This window comes from Halichoeres trimaculatus, unplaced genomic scaffold, assembly GCF_033239565.1.
Source record: "Halichoeres trimaculatus isolate MK-OKI-2021-1 unplaced genomic scaffold, fHalTri1.1 fHalTri1_scaffold_20, whole genome shotgun sequence".
Taxonomy (NCBI): Eukaryota; Metazoa; Chordata; class Actinopteri; order Labriformes; family Labridae; genus Halichoeres; species Halichoeres trimaculatus.
The window spans coordinates 10,970,545-10,991,425 of NW_027437198.1; the positions used below are offsets into that span (position 1 = coordinate 10,970,545).

The 20,881-nt window shown below is 40.9% G+C and overlaps 1 protein-coding gene across 1 annotated transcript in view; it reads left to right on the forward strand.

Moving 5' to 3' along the window:
• Positions 1–16,480, forward strand: part of LOC141809550 (alpha-1,6-mannosylglycoprotein 6-beta-N-acetylglucosaminyltransferase B-like) — a 75,469-nt gene extending 58,989 nt beyond the window's left edge. Inside the window, exons 12-17 of the mRNA XM_074696629.1 lie at positions 3,084–3,239; positions 3,438–3,584; positions 3,676–3,792; positions 11,129–11,203; positions 13,114–13,385; positions 15,820–16,480. Of these exons, the coding sequence (XP_074552730.1) occupies positions 3,084–3,239; positions 3,438–3,584; positions 3,676–3,792; positions 11,129–11,203; positions 13,114–13,385; positions 15,820–16,018 (966 nt within the window). The 3' untranslated portion in view covers positions 16,019–16,480. The remainder of the gene's footprint in view (positions 1–3,083; positions 3,240–3,437; positions 3,585–3,675; positions 3,793–11,128; positions 11,204–13,113; positions 13,386–15,819) is intronic.
• Positions 16,481–20,881: the final 4,401 nt, after the last annotated feature.

Here is a 20,881-nt window from a genome sequence, read left to right on the forward strand (position 1 = left end):
GCGCCCAGCGGTCCGGTGACCTGAGCTGTTCCTCTGATTTGAAAATCAAACAATCCCATAACTTCTAAACCACATAGATAGAAAAAATTCACTCACTGTTCAGTGTGTTCTAGATCAGCAAATCAGTGTTCGAGACTCAAGCTGTTTTTGAACCAGGCTGTAAATATGTTTTTAATGTCATAAAAGTCTGTTTTTATGGCTGTGTGTGTGTGTGACTTCTGGTCTTTCTGCGGTCAACCCCAAGTGGATTCTCGACGAGCAGCTACGTTTAGCACTTCCACGTAGACTTTATTTTTACTAACCGGATTTTGCCCCACAGTGGCGCAACAGTTGGCGCTGCAGCCTCACAGCAAGACGGTCACCGGTTCGATTCCCAGCTTGCCCTTTCTGTGTGGAGTTTGCATGTTCTCCTTGTGCATGTGTGGGTTCTTCTCCAGGTACTTCGGCTTCCTCCCACAGTCCAAAGACATGCTCACCAGGTTAATTGGTCACTCTAAATTGTCCCTAGGTGTGAGTGTATGAGTGAATGGTTGTCTGTCTCTGTGTCAGCCCTGTGATTGGCTGGCGACCAGTCCAGGGTGTACCTGCCTCTCGCCCAATGACAGCTCGGAGAGACTCCAGCCACCTGCGACCCGGAACAAGATTAGTGGTTCAGAAATGGATGGATGTTGCCCCTAGGTCATAACTTGAATTTTAACTCTCAATTGAAAGCAAATATCAGCCAAAAACATGTTAGTTGGGACACTTGTAAGTCAGAATACCACTTAATAGCTTGTAAGGAATCAAGACTGCAACCTTTCTGTTTGTTTAAGGTTATAAAAGGAGCTCAAAGTGTTTGATTTTTCCTCATCTGTCAGACTTTTTGAACCCGATAAACTCAGGACAAGTATAAAGTTTAGGAAGCCTTTGAACACAACTTTCCTCTCCAAACGTTCACTTTGAACACACATTTGATGCTACATTTCCTGCGAGCGGGTGACTCCTGCAGGAATTTGACCTGCGGTGTGCTGGTAGAGGAACAATTGTTTTTGTTTAGAGTCAATTTTCCCTCTGAGCTGCTGGCGCGGTCTCTCACTCTTACTGTAACTTTGAAGTGTGTTTGCCTCCCCCAAAGGTGTGGTTCAATTGAATCTGACTGCAGCTTTGTTCCAGCTCTGCTCTAACACTCGCTGTTTGTCAGAACCTGAGCTGCTGTGTAACATTTGTCATAGCCAAGGATTGCGGTATAAAAGCCAAGAGTGTATCAGTTTCCTCCAGACGATGAAGCCCCCTCCTCCCAGATCGCTGCATCACTTCTTCCTCCCCAGTTTGAGGCACACATGAGAGGACTGTTGAAGTCTTTATCCTTTCTTTTCCTGCCAGTGTATTGACTTCCTTCCACCAGCACTTCTGCTCAGCTGGTGCTGCTCTGTGTTCAACGTCCCATGATGCAACGCTGGTGGATTCACAAAGCTTCAAATAAGAACACCTTTTTTTCAAGTGCTGCCAAAACGCAAACCAAAACTTTTCCTCAACATTTTGTCAGGAAAAAAGTTACACCTGTTTTTTTTCACAGGGGGTTAACAAATACACACCTCAATTCTATCCAGGAGTTTCAGCCTTCATATTGCCTCTTTTCAACACCATCAAACATCCAGATTTAATCCTTAAGTGGCAAGATGTGAACATTTTTTAATGACAGGAAAAAAGTTAACTTTTAGTATTTATTAATCCCTGATGTTTGATTCTCAAAGGAGATTTTTGTAACTTTCATTAAAAAAAGAGTGAGATGGACTTCCCCTTTGTGCCACTGAAAGACATTAAAGCAACTGAAGATGAAAAACCAGAATCAATCTAAGATGACATTTAAAGAGGATTTATGCCTTGAAGTTGTTGCGATAGTGAATAATTCATAATCTTCCCTGAGGGAGACTTTTCAGGATCAACTAATTTAGTTTCCATCTGTTAATGATCGTAGTGAGTTGTCTCTGAAGGGGTATCTCGGGTCCATCTGTTGATTCAGTTCTTTCATAACTCTACAGGTAGGTTTGGTTTGGTGTCACTTATGAAGGCTTTATGGTGATGTTAACAAGGAGATTCTAAACTCATTAAATCTGCTTCAGTCTTTTAACTAAGGCTTGTTTGAGAGCTGCCACTGCAGAAACAGATGCTAAATCCATGCCTATAAAAGAAACTTAAACAGCTGTCAGAAAATCTGTCAACACCTCAGGTCAAAGATGGTTTGAACCAACAAGCTCACAGACTTAAAAACAAGTTTCTCAGCAGAAAAGAGAAAATATTGTCCTTAGAATAGAATAGAAAATACTTTCTTTATCCCTGAGGGGAAATTCAGGAGTCACAGCAGCAGTCAAGAAAACAAAAGTAAGAAAGTGTATAGAAAGTACAAAAAGGTCCATAAGAAAATAGATGATGACAGCTTGTCCATCATTCTCCAGTTCAGCCAGCCTCCACCTCCACAGGGTCGAGGACTGAGCTTCTTCAGTTATGCTCCATCTCTGTCTCCTGGATCCTGTCTGCTCACAGCAGGTGAAGCTCTTCCAATGTGGCGTTGGTGTCTGATGTTAGCTCCATTAGCATGTCTGTGAATAGCATGATGCTACTCTGCCCTCTGATATACCCTCTGTTGCTGGGTTAGCACAGCTAGCTCGTCCATCTTACTGGAGATAGATCTTACGTTCCCAGTAACAATGAATGGAAGGACAGGTCCATGTCGTCACTTCTTAGCTCACACCTGAAAACCAGCACGTCGTCCTCACCTCCTTCTCCTCACCTTGTGGGGAAACATCTGGCCTAGCACCAGTTAGCATTGGCATGCTACAGGCTGCTAATAGCTGATTTCACATGTAAACAATGCAGCCATGGTTACATGTAGGATCTCCAGACAAACACAGGAGAAAAATAGTAAAAATATCTGAAGACAAAAACAGTTTGGTGTCCATGACCAACAAATGAGCCATAAAAAAGTAATGATCCACTCCAAATACAAAGATGATGAAAAAGCGATGAAAAAATCACAAGAAATACAAACTAAGATATCCTGCTCTCCATCGGTTAATCAGCTGCCTCCTCTTTCTGCCTCTCAGGGAAAGGAGAAGTTCCTCTCTATCCTGCACCGCTACATGGACATCCATGGCACGGTGTACTATGAGACGCAGCGTCCCCCCGAGGTGCCGGCCTTTGTAAAGAACCACGGTCTGCTGCCTCAGCAGGAGCTGCAGCAGCTCCTCAGGAAGGCAAAGGTGGGAGCAGGAAACTCTCAGATGTTCGAGAAAAAAATAGCAAATCTGTGAATAAATGAGCTGCAGATATTAAAAATAATTATTTATATTGATTGATAAGTTATTACAAATCCAGGTTCCTCTGATAAAGCTTCAACCTGAATATGAGTAGCTCAGCTTTGGCTCCTCGTTTTCCTCTTTTCTCACTTTGCTTTCAAGCTGTTTATCGGATTTGGATTCCCCTACGAAGGCCCCGCCCCTTTGGAGGCCATCGCCAATGGCTGCGTCTTCCTCCAGCCGAGGTTCAACCCCCCTCACAGCTCCCTCAATCATGACTTCTTCAGAGGGAAACCCACCTCCAGGAAGGTAGATACATTATCTTTAAATCAAATTTCAGCTTCAGCAAAAATATGCAGGTGTATTCATTATTAATGGGATGTATTTATTCCTCCCTCAGGTGGCGTCTCAGCACCCGTATGCAGAGCAGTACATCGGCAAGCCGCACGTCGTCACCATCGACTTCGACAACCACGAAGATTTCGATGCAACCATCCGTGAGATCATGAGGAGTAAAGTACGTCTCCTCTCAGCTCTGCTGGTTTAAATAAAGTTCCTCTGTAGTACGTCAGCACTTTAAGCTGCTGTGTGATGATAGTTATGATGATAATTTGCTCCTGCACACTTCAAAGTTTGTTTTGACCCACTTCTGCAGCCCTAAGCCTTTAATGGAGCTCTTAATCACAGCATCCGACGTTACAGCAAAATGCTTAGCTGGCTCCCCCTCTGCTCTGCGCACCGCTAATTACTTCAGATATCGAGCGGCTCAGTAGGTAAACTTTGCCCACACCTGGGATCACATGGCGCTGTTCCAGAGGCGAGACCCACCGGCAGGAAGCATTATCCGCAGCAGATCATGTTAATCAATCTCGCTGTGCTCAATCTGTCACCAGAACAACGTGGAGCCACAGCACCAAGCCTCACAGTGCCAGGGTGGGTGTGTGTGTGTGTGTGGCTCTCCTGTCAGGTGTGCTAAATACACCCTGTTTCCTGCTGATAGAGGGGAAATGAAGTGCCAGTTGTGGTGCAGATTAATATTTAAAAAGTTCACTCAACATTAAGGCGATCAAGTGAAACTCTAAGCAGCTTCATTTTTCATGATCTTTACCAGGAAAATGGGTACATGCATGTGTGTGTTTGTTCTCCTCACAGCCTGAAATGTACAGTTATTCATCTGCAGTCACATTTAAACTTCAAAAGTTTCAACACTTGCTCACTTTAATGGTTGTGTTACATTTTCATCAACCCAGACCAGTTTAGTTTCACTATTTTACAAAATTCGCTCAGCAAAGCTCTGTGTTTTGTTTTTTAAAGCACCTTTTTTTCAGTTTTCAACTTTGAAACATCATTGATAACTCCCAAAAAATCCCAGTTTCCTCTCACTAGTGTTTTAGGAAACCTTTATTTCAGCCTCTGTCTGAACTGCTTTGTTTTAGCAGCTGGCTTTTTAACCCTTTGACCCCTAAGGTCCCTCAGTCAGGGGACTTTGAGGTTGCTTTACAACAAAAGGCATGAAGTGAAACTCTTATTTTTCTTAGTGACAAAAACACTAATACTAACACCTCTGAACAAACTTGAGAAGTGTTCCCTTCAATAAGACACCAGAATGATTCAAATGGAGCTTGCAGATGAAGGGATACACTCTTGTCAGTTTGAGCATCCACAAACCCCTTCCCCTCTGATACCTCCTTTGCGACCAAGCTGGTGATAGTGCTAGCCCAAGGTTAGTGCCTCCAGGTAGAGCTGGGGGATATATCGAGTATACTCGATGTATCGTGGGCTTTTGCATGTGAGATGTATAAAATGGCTATATCGCAATCTTCGGGTATAAACAGAAAACTATTTTTTTTTTCAGACGTCACAACGTAAATCTCTTCGGTGATTCGCTCGTTTCACTCTCTGCTGTTCAGGCGGTGCTCCTCTCACAGCGAGCACCACGCTTCCCCCGCCCACCCAGAAAGGTTCTCCTGCGCATGCGTGATATGATACTAGGAGAGGAGAGAAGAAAAGTCGCTTGCACGTCTGATCAGTCTCGGGTTGCAGGTTCCTGTGGCTTGTTTTCCAGAGTGTAGTTGCCCATTTGGTTTGCTTTGCTGCCTTTATGATCCCTGATTCTCTTCCAGCTCTGCACAACGAGAAACAACCACGACATGTTTTAAACTTTCACTTTCGCTTTTCTACGCACTCTGCCTCACTCTCTGAGTGCCGTTCGGTCAAAGCAATCAGCTGATCACTGCTCAAATCATGACGGCAGATGAGTTTGATGCTATTTTACAGTTGAATACAAAAAAAAGTGCTTGCTGGGATATTATCAGAAGACAAACCCAAATCCAACACAATTTAACCAGACCCCAGGCTCAAAGACAGAAATCACTAGAGTCCTTTCAGCATGACCAACATTATCCAGGGAGCTGATTTATGGAAATAAGAGTATCATTATCTCCAACTTTAGTTCATAATATTTTGAAAGTATAATATAATATAATATAATATAATATAATATAATATAATATAATATAAAGCCAGTTTAATATATATATGAATGATTTTTTTTACTGGAACTTAAAGTATAACTACATAAAGTTTGGTTTAAAATAAAAGGTTTGCTAAACTTACCTGATTGAGATTTCCCCTTTTTGCATTTAAATTTTAAAAATCCAACTAAAAGGTCTGCTTGAATCCTTATAATGATGTAATTTTTGCATCAAAGGGTTGGATTTAACATTAATAATGGTGATCTAGAGGAGAAATCAGAATATCGAGATATATATCGTGTATCGAGATAAAGCCTACAAATATGATATTAGATTTTGGCCATATCGTGCAGCCCTACCTCCAGATGCTAAAAGCTGGTCCTTAGCAAGCACCCTTTGCCCAGCCAGAGTAAACCATGTGCTACACCAGGGGCTGGGGTTAACGTTAACAGTAACCAGCGGTGGGAAACAGACATTTCTAAAAAGAAAGCTGCTGAGCGAGTCTGTTGTTTCGATGGAGTTTCTCATTCGAACTTGAAATGGAGGCAATGTTGACGCAGCAGTGCATGCATACGATGGGCTCCCCTGTTGTTGCTTTGTGGGCTTCCTTTGGTAAATGGCCAGGTATGCAGTAATGTACTGATGTGCGTTCTCAAACTTTACTATGCCAAGGCCCCCACAAACAACACTTCCTCCTGCTTGGGGATCCCCTTTGGAAACAGACAACTTTTCAAAATATGTAAAGAAACTTTAAGAATGTATTTTCTAACTTTTATTCACTTTTCAATATTTACTACATTTGTTTGGAACAGGGAATTATTAACAAACAAAATCCAGACTCACACAAGTATGTTGTTGGAAAAGGGAGAACGTATTTCAGAGCTCTGTCAGCCAAGGTGGGATAGTCCTTTCTTACATGTAGCCAGTAGTTAGACAGGAGAAGAGCTTCAAAGTTCAGTTTAATTTTTTTAAATAGCTTTATAACACGCGCAAACCGCCAGGTCAACAGGGATCATGACATCATCATGCTGAAGTTGCTGCTGTCACACGAGGTGCAGTTTGGTACAATCGGAAACTTGAGAACCTGATAATTATGGCACTTTACGTGTTGTATGTTCAGGAAAAATGGTTATAAAGATAAAAAAGCAATTAAATGAATTAAAAATAATATTTTTTCCCTTCCCTCCAATCTTCTAAGGCCCCCCAGTACCTTCTGGCGGCCCCCTAAACCGACTCTCAGGCAAAATTTGATTATAACCGACTGAACACAAGCACTGAACCAGTCCCTGGTTCTTATGATGGAGGAGTGGTATGATTGGCTAGCCCCTTTTTAGGCCTGTCAGGGGGAGAGCTTTGTGAAGACCTTGATGTTTGAGGCTCACCCCTGCAATGTGTCATGAACCAATCAGCTGACAGTAACCAGCAACGATTACCTCATCACCTCAGCAGGTCTGGTGCAGAACTCGTCTTGTTGTAATAACAAAGCGTTTTGATCAGTATACAGAGAGATTCAGGTTTTATACTAAGTTTGAATTTGTAGAGGTTTTAAAATCTGCACACGTTGAGTCTGAACATCCAGCATTTCTACTTTATATCTGTGATTGAAATATGGGAAAAAAGAATCACCCCTCTACAAATTCAGCGTTATGATCAGCTGGTTTTAACAAATAAAGCAGACAGCTGACTGTTCAGGACAGAGTGAAGGCTGAGAGGAGCTGGCTGTGCTGCACTCCTGCCCAGGCGCTAACTGTCAGCCATCCCAGCTGAGCGAAGCCTCCAAACAACCAGGAAGCCTCACTCTGCCACATGAGACCAGGACATAGCCAGCATCAAGGGGGAGCCAAACCTCTGTGACAGAAAGAAAACACACGGGCGTTACATCTCTTACATCCTCACTGCTGCTCTTTTCTTCTGCTTCCAACATCAACTTCAGGGACAAACGTTCACTTGCTGCCTCGCCGCTGACAGGTGCTGTTGTAAAGAGAAATCTGATGTTGTGCACTTCACCTGTCAGCGGTCATAATGTCACAGAAACACAAAGATTTCACCATAAAAAGCAGCTCACAGCCTGTGCAGAGTCTGAGCAGTTTTTTTTCCTTTAATATACCCACAGCCTGCTCAGCTCATCACTTTCTTTACTCAGCAGCGTTTCTCTGAGAAGCTTTATTTGTTTTCAGCTGCTCATGTTATTGCTGCTGGGCTGCCTGTCTGTCTGAAGCTCCGTTACTTCAGATTTTCACGGCACCATAGCAACACTTTGTGACGGATAAAGAAAGTAGGAAGCGCTAAAAATAAAGGAAGCTGTGAAATGTCCAGAGCACCTGCCTGAGCGCGCCGGCGAGCTGGGTTTGTTTGCATTTCCTGGACATGGCTGCTTCCAGCAATGTTGAGGATTTTTCATTCCATGTCACCACTGACGGCAGGAAATGGTGAATGTTCCTCGCATATTTTAGTAGCAGAGCAATGCAATCAGTTTAGGGATATAAATCGCACAGAAATGTTTCCTGCTTTGGAATTCAAATCACTCTGGATGAAGCTTTCTCTCCTCCTCCCTCTGTTCTATCATATAAAGATGCCCAAAAGGCAAATTGCATTGCAGAAAGGCTGATGAAGTGCCAGATACATTTCATTAAACTCAGATGAAATAAAGTAATAAGAGAGTGCTAAGAGGAACACAACACTGAAAGAGACCATTTATCAATATAAGAGCCTGAGTGCTTTAGTGGCCCGATAGCAAACGATGAGATCTCACTCCAGCTGCTGCCACGGGACATGTTCAGAGGGGATCTGCGATGTACATCATGACACGACATATCACAGTCTGCTATGTTTCATCATTACAGAAGATATCAAAACACAAAAGCTCTCAGGACGAAGTGATTAATCCAAGCGGATCCCCAAAGAAATCAACCTGCACTCGGTTTTTCTGCACATGCAGCAAATGTGTCACCTTCAGCCAGCGCCTGGTCTCATGTTTGCTTCTGTCTGAGATAACAGTTTGCTCCAAAGCTACAACAGAAAAAATACAAGCTAGAGTACTAAATGTAAAAAAAAAAAATTGGTGTTTAAGTTTGATATCTATCATTATTTTGCACATGCTATTGAACACAATAAATCCCAATTTCTTACCATTATATCACTCATGATAAGGTTTATAGAAAAGTAATATTGCACATTCAACATGTCCTAATATGAAAGATTTTTTTGTGCATGATAATGGACAAATTACAGCCTAATGTTTTTAGAATATTGCACATTACCGTAAACACAATATTTCTCATATTTAATTAAGGATGCACGATATTATCGGCACAATATCAGTATCGGCTGATAAAAGCTTAAAAACACGTTTATCGGTATCGGCAGATATGAAAATTTCTGCAGATAGGCACAGCCGATAAGGTGCTATTCAGTTAGGATTATTATTATTTTCCATCTGAAAAATAAGCTCCTTAAATAAAATGTAGCACTTCATTTATTTGCACTGCAGAGCTCTGTGTCTGTCACCAGGTTGTTACAGTAGCTCTAAAATAATCAAATGCAACTTGGTTATGTTTAAAAATGCATTGTACATTTAAAGTTCATGTGATCTAAAGAAATTATTTTTCTGTATTTCAATACTGAATGTCTTGAGTTTGAACAAATAGTACATTTCTTATTTATGGTAAAATCAAATGTTTTTTGTCTTGTTTTATGCGTGTTTCTTAAACAAATAAGACCGTCACATTAAGAGTAACATATAAATTCCAGTACAGGATAGACTTAGCTTTCTTCACAGTGAAAAAAACAAACAAACTTGTGATTATCGGTATCGGCCAAAAGGGGTTTCGATATTTCGGCATATCGGATATCTGCAAATATCCATGAACGTGCATCCCTATATTCAATGTAAAACTGTGCATGATTGTTTACATATTTAAGCCATAACATTAAGCATTATCTTGCACATGACAATGAACATATCACAGCCTTATAATTATGATGATGATGATGATGATGATGATGATGATGATGATGATGATGATGATGATGCACCTATCATCAGCATATTACAAATGATTATTGGCTGTTTGGACTGGTATTACTCCTAAGTATGCTGCCATAGAGGTCTAGGAAGAGATGCTTGGGTAACACTTTATTTTGATAGTCCGTCTGCTGACACTCAACAAGCTATCAGTAGACATTCAATGTAAATTTTTCAACAGACAACATACATTCAACTAACTATAAGTAGACTTTAAGGTGCATTTTAAGGTTTTACATTTACAAAAATTGCCTTTTTTACAGAGCCAAACACAGACAAGTTTGCACAACTCCATATCAGAGAAGGAAAGCACATTTATTTGAATTACAAAGCATACTCAGTAGTCACAAAAAATTATGATGACATATCAGCATACTTTTACTTATTTTTTCCCAAAAACAACTGTACAATTATTTTCTGAAAAAGATCCCATGAAGGAAACCAGAAGCAGCTTGAATTTGTCTTATCTGTGGTAAGTATTTTAACTGACAGACTGATGAGTCTTGTTAGATACAAACTGATAAACTGTTGATATGAAACTACATATCAACTAGTAATGCACCTTGTGTTTTACTTGTCTGTTGCCTAGTCTTGTTATTTATCAACTGATACACAGTTGATATGCAACTACTTACATGCTGATAGCTTGTTGAGTGTCAACAAACGGACCACCGTAAGTGTGTGTGGTGGTGTGATGACACCCCAACTCCTCAGTTTCAGTGAGACCGAGCCTTTTGTTTCAGGATCTTTGAAAAGATAAAAATGTGGAATGAAAGAGAAAGTTTTCTGCGTGATCTCCTGGGTGCATCAAACACAAACACGTATCCTGCAATGTGAAAAAAATGGAAAGTGTGTCTCTTTAAGCGGCTGATAAGAAAAGTAATTTGAACATAATAATGAGAAGGCATTCTCTATTTTCTGCAGAAGCTTGATCACTTGAAAGTGCTCTGAAAAAAACACAACAGGGCTCTTTGTGTAAATAAATCCATCAGCTGCTCAAAAAGTCGAGCAATGAGTGATTTTTCAGACATCCTACGAAGGACCTGGTGCACAGACACTCCAGCCTCTTCTCTACCTGCTGACCAGTCCTCTGCTGTCACTTAAATCCATTGTGTGACACTTTGATGGAGTCTTCACTAAAAATAATGAAATCAATTTTCAAAGCTGTCACCTGTGATGTATTAGGTCATTGATTTTAATGTGAGGCTTGTGGCATGATATAAGCCTTCACAATTACGCTAATGAATGTGTCAGCTTTGATTAACTGTCTGCTTTTTAGGTCCTGTAATTACAGGGGCTTGTTTTTATCTCACACACACACATTCACACACTTCTTCCTCGTTTTTTTCTTGCAGGTGGAGCCGTTCCTGCCCTACGAGTACACCTGCGAGGGGATGCTGGAGAGAGTTCATGCCTACATCCAGAACCAGGTGTGTGTCAGGACTGAACAGCATCATCAGGTGCGGGCTGCTGGGGGTCGTTATGAGGTGACAGAAGGTGTTTGTAGCTGCGTGTGTTACCTCCCAGCAGATTAGGCTGGTCACAGTTTGGGGAGAATCGGCGCTGGAACCACAAGATTAATTGTCGGGTCAGTGGTGTGTGACTCCTGCAGCTGGTGTTAATAATAGACCGGTGCAGGGCGGGAAGCGGGGACTGAGACTGTGCAAAGTGTGTTTAGACTCAGATATAGTTGTGATCATCCCAGGGAAACGTCTGTGTTTACTTTTCTGTTTGAAACAGTCATTTCGATTATTTCTGAATATCATATGCAAAAAGTACTCCATCATCACCTCGTGGCTTTGCATCCTGCAAAAGACAAATCGATCTCACAGAGAAGGAAAGAAGGAAGTCAGACACCAGCCTGTGCTTTGAATGACACACCTGTGTTCTCTTGTTTGGCTTCATGATTCATAAAGGTGCCGTGTCAGTCGGTGTCTGATGCTCTGAGACAACAATGATCACCTGCAGCCCTTTTATTCCTCTGGCTCTGGGTCTGATTTATGCTCACATCTTTTCTACTCCGCCGACCTTGACCAGATGTGGTCAGATGTGTCGTGACGATTTTCAATAAATGTTGTTATAGAGGTTCAAAAACACTGGATTTTTGAAGGTTGATCATTTCCTTTGCTTTCCTGAGCCGCTTGGACACAATATTTATACTTCTGCTGCTCTGATAGGTGTTGTAGTTTTTGGAGCCACACACTAATTTTATTCAACCTTGAGAAAAAAAATGATTTTACAGAAGAATGGGGCTCGTTTAGGGGGTTTCTCCAGGTGATGGTAAACTCACAGTGAGTCCAGACGACTGCAGCATATTTAGAAAGGTTGTCCTGCAGTGAAGCCGTCATGTTGTGTAAATTGGTGTTGTGTTTGGCTGTGACAGGTTAAGGAAGTGTGTTAGCCTCTGCACTGCTCTGACAGCACCTCTTCCTCCTGCTGTCACACACACACACACCCACACACTCACACACACACACACTGATCAGTGAGCTGTGACCGACTGAGACTGTGACTGCCCGTCTCGCATGTTTAAGGTCAGACTCTCTTCTCTCCTTCTTCTTTCTTTCTCTCCGTCTCTTCTTCAGCTGTCACACTTTCTTATTTCCAACTTCTGGACTCTCTCACAACTTCTTTTTTTTTTCCAACTTAGATTTCTGCTCTGTTACTGTTTGAGAAAAGATGGCGCCCCATGTTGCTTGCAGACTGCTGACCTCCAAGCTGCGCTGCTTTTTTTAATACTCCATCCATTCGTCAATGAAAATTATGAAAAGAAATGTATGAAATCAACATAACGCAACCTTATCTCTGCTCCTTGAGTAGCTCATCCCGCTCTTGCGTTTCTGTCTTGGCGCCTGTGTTTGTGTCAGAGTTGCTGTCTGCTTGTAGGAGTGAAGTTGCAGCAGAGATGGAGAGATTGGAGGCCTGGTTATTGCCTGTGGGCGCTGGGAGCCTGTTTAATAAACGGGTCTGGAGGCCAGTGGGATATGTCAGAGAAATGTTATTACTCGGGTCTTATGAAAAGCCGCAGCTGGAGGGGGAATCTAATCAGGCCTCTCACCAGAGCCTAATTCAGCCTCCGGTCCTCATTTGTTATTGGGTGGCATAACTGTTTGTATCTTTTCCTGGATGATTGACGAGGACTGTCAGCTCTGATAAGCAGCTCTGTACTGTTACAGTTCTTTTATTATTTCCTGTGTCAGAGGTTGTGCGAGCTGAGCTGAAGGTATAATTTAAAACTGTGTGAGGGGGAAACGCTGCTTCATTTGAGCTGACGGGTCAGAGTGTGTTGAATTGAACACCAAAAATAGGACTGATCTGGGTTATATCTTTACACCTGCAGGACTTCTGCTCCCCTGAGGCTCCGTTTCCTCCTGCGAACTCCTCTGGCTCCTGGCCCGGCAGCCCTCCAAGTCCTTTCATCCTCCTCCCCAACTCCAGCATCCTCACCTGGGCCTCCAACGCCACCTCCTACACATCCTGGCCCCCCCTCAGTGCGCTGCGGCTGCTGGCTTCGCCCGAGGGCCAGTCCTGTGTGAAGGCGTGTCAGAGCGCAGGACTCATCTGTGAACCCGCCCTGTATCGTTTCATCAACATCAAGGAAACCTTCAGCGCGTAAGACGTTCCTGCACTGAGATCACATCTACAGTGATTGGGCAGAATCTGCTCAAATCTGTTAAAGAAATACTCAGTTCAAACACAGACTGGCTATAAAGATGGACAACGTGCAGAAAAGTGAAGCCAATACTCTCCTGTGTTTGAATAAACCATGTTTTATGTGAGCCTGATCAGAATAACAATGCTTCACCTTAACCACTCAGTTATAATTCCATTGGTCTGGTTCAAGCCCGTTGATAGTCAGACTGATCAGGAAGTAATTTTCTGTGACATGACAAGTTACTTTGAGGGGAAGTTTTTGTGGGGCTTCATGTTGTCCTGCTGGTCCCCAAAGTGACTTAACATGATCTATAGCTCCAAAAATCCCTATTTTTCTCACCCTGAATTTAAATTTTTTTATTCCAGCCTCCGTCTGACACACTTAACCTTAGAAGTCCACAAATTTCATCTCACTTAGGCAATAATAAGACAAAGTTTTTTTCTTATTTCTTTGAATTACCCCCGAAATTTCATGAGAATTTGGTGAAAATTAGCACATAACTTCTGGCTAGATGCTGTTTTGCAGTGCGCCTGTACTCACAGTGTCTATCACAATCAGGTAAGGCCAATTTACAACCCCACTCATGGTGAATATCACACCTGTATGTTTTTTGACTTTTCAACTCCAAACTTGGCCTGAGTATACTACACTCACTGAAGATCAATAATCATAATTAAATTTTTTTTATTTTTTTCGCTGTCGCTACGACATTGGCTCTAAGTTCGGAATTTTTCAACTATGTCCAATTTGCACGAAAATAGACATACATGTTCAGTGTTGCACCCCGGACACAGCCATTTCGTTATTTTAACCAGAAAGTACAGCGCCCCCTAGTGGCAATGTATCATGTTGTATCATGTAAAACATTATAGACCTAATCATAAAGGTTTATCATTTTGCATGTGATCTCAATTGTACATATCAACAAACTTGGTACTAAAGAACTTGGTGAAATCTAATAAGAAATAGCTAACTATCAACTGCTTTTTGGGAAACTGAATTATTCACTTAACATTTCAAAGGTAATTATCAGAGGAAACAATGAACCAAACTTCTGTTTTCAAGAACTAAGCAGCTATTTATCACCTGATTCTCTGGAAATAGCAGAAACGTTGAGATACTTGTAAAAACATTTTGAAAACTAAATTATTTGTTAATCGTCACCTTTTTACCTTACAATTTGAACTAAATTTAAAAGAAACTGGGGAAAAAACAGTGACCTACCAATTATGACTTGCGACAATACATTTGGACATTATTTTAAAGAAGTTATGTGCTAATTTCAAAGAAATAAGAAAAGACTTTGTCTTTATATTACGCAAGTGTGACCATCTTTCTTTTGGCTGCTGTCTCTTTAAGGTTCTCTGCTCCATAGACCCCCTTCTATCTGATTGGCCAGCCCTCTGGAGGCCTGGCCGTGTGCAGAGCTAACCACAGGACTCAGTGTTTGAGCCCAAACTGTTGTTCTTGTACTGTTCATTAAGTTTTTAGTGCAGAGTTATGGAATCACTGAGTAGGACCACAATCTAACCCTTTATTTCCTACTGAGTAAAGAATTTATTTTTTCTCATACCCTTTTGATTGTTTTTCCCTAAAACTGTGCCACTTCTTAATCACACAAAAATGAGCCTTGAGTGACACAAATTTGAGACTTATTCTTGAAATAATTCTCCTCTTCTCTGGCTCAGTTTTTTTTGTATAGAAATGAATAAAGATACCTGCGACCTGCCAAACAAATGAGGGAATGAGGTGTGAGTCTGCTATTCAGTCATTTTTAATACCTAGAAACATCGCTGTAGGCTGGTTTGTGACAAAGCTACTTACAGTGTGCAGACCTCAACTCCTTTAGAAATGTTTCCCACAAAGAGATTCTCTGTGAGATCCACATTTGACTGTGAAAAGCACACAGGAGCAGACTTTGCCGTACCACACGTTGGTTCTCAGGAGTTTTAAATACCAAATGAAGCTAAGAATGACTTCTACTTCAATGCACCGTTGGCATTTCTGATAATTTAATAGAACGCCTTGTCAGGACCTTCCAGGAAGAAAATGCTGTTTCTCAGTGAGTGTATTCTTTTACAACAATAAATTTGAATAACTAAGCTTCCCTCCAGACATCACGCCTCATTTGCACTCGTAGTTTTAGAATTATGCAGCTGGGAGAAAGTACAGGAGGAGACACCAGCTCACCCTTTTCCTGGAATATTTCTCCTCTTCCCCTGAGGTCTTCAAGGCTGCGCTGCACTATAAATATTAAACATATCTGTTGAATAATCACTTAGACCCTGTGGCATTCCAGCTAACTTCCATATGTTACACGTGTAGGTGTGCTGAATGAGTGGGATAAGAACTCATTTCTTGTCCTCGCGCTGTCGTTCTGCATCCCTTCAGGTTGGACTTCCAGTGTGAGGGTGTGGAGTCGGAGATGAACCACCTCTTCCCTGCCTTCTCAGCAGAGCACGCTGAATGTGGCCTGCAGCAAGACCCGCTGCTGTTCAGCTGTGCCGGCTCCAGCCCCAAATACCAGCGCCTGTGCCCCTGCAGGGACTTTGTGAACGGCCAGGTGGCGCTGTGCAGAGACTGCCTATGACCAGAGGGGGAGCCGTGCACAGAGACTCTTTTCTTTCTGAAGATGAAAGTCTGTGGGAAACGCTGATGAAGTGAGTCTGCTCTTTACCTCTGACCACAGACCGGCTGCCAAAGAAGGTAAAGTTCTTACCTCTCAGGGAACTGCATGATTGTATCTAAACCTGGTGTGAGCGTTGGTTTCAAGGTTTTCATGGCTGCATCAGTAAATTTAAAATGCATCTTTTGAAGGACTGTAAGCAATCAGAAGTTCAGCTTTTTGAAAAAAATGTTACAGATGCTTGAATTTCACAAGTGTGTTTACTCGGTGTTGTGTGAAAACCTACAGTTTCATTGTGGAGTTTGGATATTTGTACTAGATGCACCCAAAGCCATTTACACCATGATGAGATGTACTATTTTACATGTCCTGTAATGAATATATTTGTACATAAGTGTTGTTTAATAAAACAATGAGGGAAAAACATGCGGCTGTTATTTACAACAGGAAATAATTCAGATTAATTTTCTTTATTAAGAAGTTGGGCTCAGTTCAATTAGAAGATCTCATTAATCTTTAACAGTCCATTTCTCAGAGCTTAGAGTGGGAAATATCTAATAACTTCTTTCAGAGCGTGATTTATATGCAAACAGAGCTCCTCACACTCATTGGTTTGTAAAGCAGTCTGTGGTTTGAATACAAAGAACATCAGAGCTGTGGTCGACGAAACAAGTGTTCATCTCCCTCCTGGCTCCAGCAGAGGAAGTTATTGGTGATGATTGGTGGAAACCTGGAACAACAACGACTAACTCTCAACCACAAAAATGACAACAGAATCGATCTGATCACACTTCACACCAAACCAAACAGTCCGAGAAGTTCTGTCACATTTTACCACCGCCTGTTGACGGATAAGAATAGATCAAATTCTGATAGGATTGAGTAGGATAGGATCAAATATAATTGATTGCAATAAAATGAAATGAAATAAAATTAGAAAAGCACTCAAAGAGCACAGACCTCCACCAAGCATATTGTCAGCCAACATTTAACTCCTACTTTAATGTTATACTCCCTTTCAGCAGCCTGTCTGCTACAATTTGGTGTTAGTTGCAGGTTTGTATGATAATTTTTTACCTGACATTGTTGAAAATCATGATGACCAAGTACATATTTTATATTCCAGATTTTAGTATCTAGAATATTGCCAGGATCTGGATCATACTTTTACATCTGTCAGAAATTATGGTGACCTTGTCTTGTGTTGTTTTGCAAAGCAATCTGACCATTTACGGAGTTATATACACATATGGTGAAAACGGCCCTATCTCACAATGATAAAAAAAATCTTTTAAAAAGGTCCTGGATCCAGGCGTTGATCCGGATCACCTCCAAAATTGAATTGCTTCTTCCTTATACCAATTTGAACATTTCCTGAAAATTTCATCAAGATCTGTTCCTTACCTTTTGGGTTATGTCCTTCACAGACAAACAAACTCTCCCAAAAGCATAATCTCCTTGGTGGAGGTAATGATAGGGAATAGAGCGGAATAAAACAGAATAAAATAGAATAAAACAGAACCAAATAGAATGATTTCTGATAGGATAGATCCAAATTGATAGTAGAATATGATTAAATAAAAATAAAAAATATTGAACACTATAGACTGCATTGCAATATAATATACAGTTAAATAGAAAAGCACAGGGCCCAATGAAATAGTATAGAAAAGAATACAATCCAATAGAATGGGATATGATTAATAGCTTTAGGATAGTTAAATCAAAATGAAATAGACTTGATAGTTAAAGAATGCAGTGCAGTAAAATAGAATACAATGAATAGAGTAGAATACAGTGTAATTGATCATAATAACATGCAGTGTAATACAATAAAAGGCAATGGAATAGGGATATAATGAAACAGCCATGCAGTTTAATAAAAATAAAAATCAACTAGAATGCACTACAGTAGAATGAAAATAAATTCTATAGAATCAATTAGTAGACACCAGAATGCTACGCAATACAATACCATACAATGAAATAGTGTATAGTATATAGGATAGTAATAAAATAGAATCAAACAGAATGGAATCAAGGAAGTAGAACACAAGTAGAGCACAAGTAGAGTCCAATACAGTATAATGGAATAAAGAATACAGTTGACTGGAAAAGAATGCAACAGAGGACAATAGAGTTATACATTATACAATGCCATAGAATAGAATATTTATTGGTGATAACTTATTGGTGAAAATCGAACACTGATTAACTTTCAGTAACCAAAGTGAAGCTACAAACAGCCTGATCACACATTGTAATAATCTAACCCATTTGAATTAGTATTTTGCACCTCCTCTCTGCCTGTTGACACTGTGGTAAAACACTCTGTGCTGGTCTGGAGAGTAGAAAAATAATGACAGGTAGCTTGTACAGATATGAGAACAGCCTGAAGGGATGAAGTGAGGTTTAATGTGTTACACGTCTCTGATATACAAGCAGAAACAATGGAGCTGCTTTAGAGGGAGGCACCAGACTCTACATGACTAGTGTTCAGTACTATAAGGTGTTTTGTGTGGTGTGAGGTTGCAGGCTGACTTTGAAATGTCCTTTCTGACAAAGATATTTTATGAAAACAGAGAGAGAGATGATGTTTTATTTGCTCAGCTCTTTAAAATGCACAAACAGTTTTACGTCTGAAACCTTCAGGCACATTTCCATTTGTCTCCTCTCTGTTATTTTGTTTGTGTGGACTTCATCAACGGAAACATCCCTGAATATCTTCAGCTACTTAAAATTACCTTTACACATGGACATCATAATCTGCTCTGAAATGCAGCAATGTCACTGGAGTCATTACGGAGAGCCCTGCTGCTCCACTGAAGCTGAAACCTCCTCCAAGATAAGAGGATTTTAATGAGACATCCTCAAAAGACAGCCTTAGTGTGAGACGGTTTTCATTTAATGATGGTGCTGGTGTCTCTTTGACTGATAGTAAGGACCATTTCACAATATACTCATCCCTCCACTACAGTATATAATCTCTGAACTAATATTGAACTTTCTCGTGATCTGCAAAAACCAGCGGCAAAAGAAAATATATATGTGTGTGTGTGGAAGCAGCAGTAAGGAAAGCTTTAAGTCTTTGTTATGGTGAGAAGTCAGCGTGGTGAACAAAACCCTCTGAGGCTTAAAGCTACAAAGGAGGAAGAATATAAATATACGACTTCAGGTTTTTCTGAAACCGTATTTTTTAAGAGGCCGAACCTGCAGAGCTGCACCCACAGCTTATACTTTTGTATTAAGGTGCATAGAAAGATATAACCTCTATTTTTGCTCCTCACCGCCTCCAAAGTGTCATCAGTACGCAGGGAAAAATGAGATTTTATGAGCCAGAGTGGCACTGCAGGGATATTTCCAGTAACAGGGCAAGCTAAAGTTAGAGAGAACTTTTTCTTATCATCTCAACAGGTGAAGTAAATCTGCTCATTACACAGAGAAGCGTCTAAAAGTGCCAAAAAACATGGAGGCTGCAAAAAAAAGTAGCGTTAAAATCTGTGCATATTTTACAGAGAAATCAATATCTGCACATTTTTAAAAAAGAGGCCTTGAAATATGTAAGCTAATTTATTCAAAGCCTATAAATAATGTGTGATGTTTTGCCTGTGCATGGAACAAATCTCGACATGTCTGCATGTGTTGCACCGCATCGACCCTGTTTTCATCGCTCGAGAATGAAACAGAGTTGATTCATGGCGTCGCAGACCACCTTCGCTGAGCAGAGAGGTTATGCAGACTAGGATTAATGTTCCTCTGCACCCAGTGGACCTTCATCCCTCCTCCTCCTCCTCCTCCTCCTCCTCCTCCTCACTGATGTCCTCTCTGCTCCATAACTCCTCAGGGTTTCTCTGGATCTTAATCTCCTTTCTATCTGAAAATCTCAATCTTCACCTCCTGAAACTAAAGATAATTTATTCCAGAAGGTTTTTCTAATCACTCCGTCTTTTAAATGACTTCTCTGTGCCCTTCAAATCCAGCCTTTCACTTGTGTTTCTCTCTGTTTTCTGTAAAAAAGTGGCTGCCGTCTGCTCTCGCTGCCTCCCACAGAGAGAAATTCATCACACACACAATGACTCTGTGCCCTGCTGTTTGTGTGTTTGTGTGCTCTGTATGCAGATATTGTCCTCTTTAAGAACAGACATCTGAAAAACTGTCACTCCAGAATTTACTCAGCGAAGAGTGTTATGACTAAATAACTGCAGAATGAAAAACGTATTTGTCAGTTTAATATGTAGCGCTCTGCCCCAGGTAAATGTTGGCTTTGCTGCAGTTTTGTATGTAATAAAGATCAATTAATAAAGGAATTAAACTGTTAGTGGATTGGGAATAAATCAGATAGAGGAACCATCTTTCTCCTAATCTATTCCTGCCTTCTTTTTACTCATAATGTGCAGAATGCCAGCTGTGACAGGGAAATAATATCACTTACCTCGAGGGGAAAAAAACACACTCTTGTAATTGAATTCTTGCTCATTATGCAGATTAATGAATGAAAACGTAGCTTTTGTGCTTTTATTCACACTCTGAGAAATTTTGAACCTCCATGTTTGCAGTAGCACAGGATGGACGCACTAGAACGGTCACTCAGAGTTCAGGCCAGAACTGATCTTTATGAAATTTTCAGGAAATGTTCAAAATGGAATAGGGACGAAGTGATTGAATTTTGGAGGTGATCCGGATCACCGTCTGGATCCAGGACTTTTTAAAAGTATTCTTTATCATTGTGATATAGGGCAGTTTTCACCATATGTGTATATAACTCCACCATAAATGGTGGGATTTCTTTGCAAAACAATACAAAACAAGGTCACCATAATTTCTGGC